The sequence below is a fragment of the Macaca fascicularis genome, chromosome 13 (genome assembly GCF_037993035.2).
Source record: "Macaca fascicularis isolate 582-1 chromosome 13, T2T-MFA8v1.1".
Classification (NCBI taxonomy): Eukaryota; Metazoa; Chordata; class Mammalia; order Primates; family Cercopithecidae; genus Macaca; species Macaca fascicularis.
Window position 1 is genome coordinate 116,413,792 of NC_088387.1, and position 4,956 is coordinate 116,418,747.

General features: G+C 57.1%; 1 protein-coding gene across 1 annotated transcript; it reads right to left on the minus strand.

Annotated features, from left to right (window-relative positions):
- Positions 1-251: 251 nt before the first annotated feature.
- SOX11 (SRY-box transcription factor 11) lies at positions 252-3,410 on the minus strand. The gene has a single exon (XM_045369854.3). The coding sequence runs from the start codon at positions 3,070-3,072 to the stop codon at positions 1,747-1,749; it is 1,326 nt and encodes a 441-aa protein (XP_045225789.1). The 5' UTR covers positions 3,073-3,410; the 3' UTR covers positions 252-1,746.
- Positions 3,411-4,956: the final 1,546 nt, after the last annotated feature.

Here is a 4,956-nt window from a genome sequence, read left to right on the forward strand (position 1 = left end):
CTAACCCGCTAAATGTAGAATTATCTCCTGCCACCTCCCCCCATCCGCGCACACAACAGCCTCACCACCGAATGCTCTGCGACAACGGGACCTCCAGTTTGACTTCCATAGAGACTATTGGCGATGCGAGTTTCTATCAGTTCCAGCTGATTTATTAAAATTGTCAAGATACAGACTTCCAGCACAAAAAAAAAAAAAAAAAAAAAAACAGGCAATGATGTCGACAGTGCATTGAGTCTGCTTTGCCACCATTTGCTACAAAATATGCAGATGGTCTGTACTTTATTTAGATTATATTGCACAAAATGAGAAACTTTTTAAACTATGTGCCTTTTTTTTCTTTTTTGCTAAAAATCGAGAATCCAGTTTCAAACCTTCCATCTGGGGCCCCATCCACATCACAGCGTATGAGATACATAAAGTCCTACTATAGTACAGTACATATACAATCTTTAAACTAACAGCTCTGAGGTCTATATCACCATTTTCAATAAATCTTTACCTACAAATATTGAACAAATCTCTACTATAGCTGTACAAAAAAAAAGTTTGCTTTTTTTTTTAAACCACAAGGCCTTTAGATGCAAGGATTATTTTAAAATTTTAATCCTTTTTAAACCAGGACATAACGTACCAACATACTTGCATGCTAAAAAACAGAGGAAAAAAAAAAGAAATCAAAAGGGAAGAAGTGCCTGAAAGTCTTACTGAAAAAACACAGCAAGAATGTTCCCTTTTCACTGTACAAAAATACGCCTGAAAATATATTAATTTTTAAAAAAGACTGAGGTCTGTTATGTATCAAAAATGTTTCAATACCTTTTGTACTGAGGTCTAGGCTGTCTGGTATTCAATCAAGGAGGTATAAGGGAACAAGTTACAAAAAAAAAGTTGGCAAGTAGAAATCACATTTGTAAAACCATAAACAATTTGATCTGAAAAGTAAACTCTGATCTTAAGTCAGTTCACAGTTTTTTTTTTTTTGTAAGCGTTTGTACAGTCTGCATTTTTTCAAGCTCCCTGCAGTTTTGTTAAGAATCGGATGCATAGAAGACATCAGTTTTCTCCCTCCAAAAAAAAAAAAAAAAAAAAAAAAAAAAAAAAAAAATTAAATTAACAAAAGTTGCAATGGTCCCTTTTTTTTTTTGTTAAAAAAAATCACCAGTTCCTTAAGTTCTCTTAAGAAAAAAAAAAAAAAAAAAATCTCCACCAACTCCCTAGAGTAACAGTTGTGCTGCCAAAAGGGTCCTCTGCAGACGTCTTCCAGACTTCAAAGACCGACAAGCTTCAAACAGCGCCTTCCGGAGCGGGTCCTACCTCCCCTCCCCCGCCCCGCCCCCTCTGCCTTTGTTGTAATCACGAATTTCAGGAAAAAGAAATAGTAATTACAAAAACACATTTTTTGGGAAAAAAATCACAACTCCAGACTAGGTATGCAACTACCTTGAGACACGATAAAGGAAGGGAGGGGGGACAAATAAAGGACAGGAAAAATGTTTAAAAACTACTCATTTCACTTTAACTCCACCAAAATTTTCATCATGTTTTCCAATTTCTTTGCGTCACGACATCTTATCAATATCATCAGCATCTTCTCTCCCCTCCACCCTACCACCGCCACCATCAACACCACCATCATCATCATCATTATCATCATCATCATCATCATCATCACCACTACAACTTCCTCCCAAGGAACCCAGCTCTGCACCCGCCGAGAGAAAGAGCGAGCAGCGGGCGCCCCTTTCAATACGTGAACACCAGGTCGGAGAAGTTCGCCTCCAGCCAGTCCCCCGCGATCATCTCGCTCAGCTCCGGCGTGCAGTAGTCGGGGAACTCGAAGTGGGAGCCTAGGCTGCCCTCGCTGAACGAATCCAAATCCTTATCCACCAGCGACAGGGACAGGTTCCCGGCCGCCGCGCCGCCCCCCAGCTGCTGCTCGCTGGCGCTGTGCGCGCTTTGGGAGAAATTCAAGCTCAGGTCGAACATCAGGTCGTCGGCGTCCTCGCCGCTGCTGCCGCTGCTGCTGCCGCTGCTGCTGGACGAGGAGGTGGACACGGAGCGCGAGGACCCGGGCGACAGCGCGGGCTGCGCGAGCGGCGGCGGGTGCTGCTTGGTGATGTTCTTGAAGCTGTAGTAGAGGCGGCTGCCGCCCCCGGCGCCCGAGGTCGCGCCGGCCCGCACCTCGTCGTAGAGGCTTGCGCCCTCGGGAGACTCCGCGGAGCTGCTCAGCGTGGGGCTGGCGGGCACTTTGGCGACGTTGTAGCGTCTCAGCAGCTGCGACGGCTGCTGCCCCGGCGGCTGCAGGAGCTGCTGGTGCGGCGGCTCCTCGTCCTCCTCGTCCGGCTCCTGCTTGATCTGCAGCTGCAGCTCGTCGTCGTCGTCGTCGTCGTCGTCGTCCTCATCCAGAAACACGCACTTGACCGTCTTGCCCGCGCCGCCGCCGCCCGCGCCGCTCACGCGCAGGCTGCCCAGCACGTAGTCGTCGCCCGCGCCCCCGTAGTCCCCGGCCTGGGCCGCCTTGCCCGCGCCAGCCTTGGCGCCGGCGGCCGCGGGGGCCTTGAGCTTGCCGCATTTCTTGCTGGAGCCCTTGGAGGTCTTGGCACCGCCCGCGCCGCCGCTCGCGCTCCCGCCGCCGCCGCCGGCCGCGCTCTTCTCCGGGCTCTGGCTGGCGCTGGGCTTGGCCGAGGGGTCCATTTTGGGCTTTTTCCGGGGCCGGTACTTGTAGTCGGGGTAGTCGGCCATGTGCTTGAGTCGCAGCCGCTCCGCCTCCCGGATGAACGGGATCTTCTCGCTGTCCTTCAGCATTTTCCAGCGCTTGCCCAGCCTCTTGGAGATCTCGGCGTTGTGCATGTCTGGAGACTGCTCCATGATCTTCCTGCGTTCGATCTTGGACCACACCATGAAAGCGTTCATCGGCCGCTTGATGTGGCCCGACGCCGTCTTGCACCAGTCTGGGTCGCTCTCGTCCAGGGCCACCGGGCTGCAAGCCATGAATTCGCCCTCCTCCGTGTCCAGCGCCTCCCGGGGCAGGTTGCTCTCCGCTTCCAAGCTCTCCGCCTGCTGCACCATGATCCGCTGCGGGGCTGGACGCTCCAACCCGGGCCACTGGGTCTCGTGCGGAGGTCCCCCTCCCCCTCCCACCCCTCCACCTTCCTGGGCAAGTTGCAAAGTCCTCGGCACCCTGCTTTCGCGGCTCCCCCCCTCCCCCCCGCCCCCCCTTCCAGGCTGCACACAGCGGCTGCGGTGGCTTCGGCGGCGACGGCCGCCGGCGCGCTGGGAGCTGCGGTCGCGACAGGAGAGGCGGTGGCGACGGCGGTCGAGGCAGCCCGGGACCCCTCTCTCCGGCTCGTGGCTCCCACCGCAAGAGCCGGACCCCGAGCTCTCCCAGGCGCGCGCGCTCCTTCTGCAAAAAGTTGAGGTCTCTCTCTCAACTAGTTATCACGGTGTCATATGGGTGACATCACTCCCCCGGCTAGCCAATGGCTGGGGGCCGGCTCCGCCCATCTCCCTTTATTAACTCGGAGGCCCCGCCCCTCCACCCCGCCCTCCGGGCTGCTTTTGCAAAGATGGGGGTGGGGGGGAGAGGAGGCATGTCTAGAAATATGTTATTTTTAAAAAATCCGCGTGTGTGCACAGATGCGCCTCTCCCCGGGATGCTCGGAAGCGGCGCGCGGCACCACGGGGAGCGTGCGGCCAGGGGCGAACCGGGCTGGTCCGGGCGCCGGCGCGAACCGAGGACTGGGTCCCGGGAGAGGCCCCGCGCGCCTTTGTGCCCAGTCCCCGGGAGGCCCGACGGCGACAGCGGACGGCGCGCGCTCACTCCCCGTGTGCACACACTCGGGAACGCGCCCAGCCTGAGACTGCGGCCTCTGCCCGGCTCGGAGTCCGCCGCGCCCGGCCTGCCCCGGGGTGGGCGCAGCTGCTCCCCGGCGAGTCCCCCGCGGGGCTCGGCCGCTCCCCGGCGTCCCGGCCCCGAGCCCGCCCGGTAGCCCCGCGGCGGCCCTGGCCGACGGAAGGTGGCGCTTGAAGACAACAACCTTCCCGGCACGTGGGTTCTGCTCTCCTTTTCCCTTTCTCCCTTTTTGTAAGGCAAAGAAATCAATTTAAAGCTCGAGAGGCGGTGAGCTCCCTCCCCCGTTTGCATTTTTCTGTTTTGTCCTTTTTCTCCGTCTGTTTTCCCTCCTCGGTGGTGTTTGGGGACGCGGCTGTGCGGGTTGGGTTGCGCCGCGCCCCCGCGAGCCCCGCCCCGGGCGGGGGCCGGAGTAACGGTCTGCGGGGCCCTCGGGTTCAAGCTGGCCACTCCCAGGGCTGGCTCCGGAGCGGGGTCTGGGTCCCGCAGGCTCCGGCACGCCCGCGCCCCGCCCGGCGTCCCCGCGAGGGGCCCGGCGCCCTCCTTCCCTTCTCCCTCTGCTCCCCGCTCCTCCTCTCCCCGCCCCCTCCTCCCCTCCTCTCCCCGCCCCTCCGCCGCTCCTTTCTCCTTCCCAGGCCTCCTCTTCCTCTTTGTCCTTCCCCCATCCTCGGTCGCCAGCGCTTCTCCGGCAGCCTCGTCCTGAAATCGTGCGATTGTGAGCTAGAAGCCGTCTGGGTCACTCACAAACCAAAGAGAAAAATAAGGTGCACTCGAGTTTCCAGTCTAAATATCTCCCCTGGAGGTGGAAAGGTGCGCTGGCGGCCGGGGAGCCGCGACCGGGGGCGCGCTGGGCCCCACAGAGCAGCCGCGGACCCCGGCGATCGCGCCGTGTTCGTCTCCTTTGTGTTTCTTTATTGAGTCCCTGCTACCTCTACGGATATTCGGGGGGCAATTAAAGAAAACCGCCGCTTCCTAGGTATTGTCTGTCGCCATCCTCGCCTTCTCCACACCCCCCAGCGCTGGGTATCTGGGAACTTTGAGCAGTTCTTAAGACACTGCCCGGATCCCTTCACCAGATAAATCAGCCGTGTAGGACTGGGAAA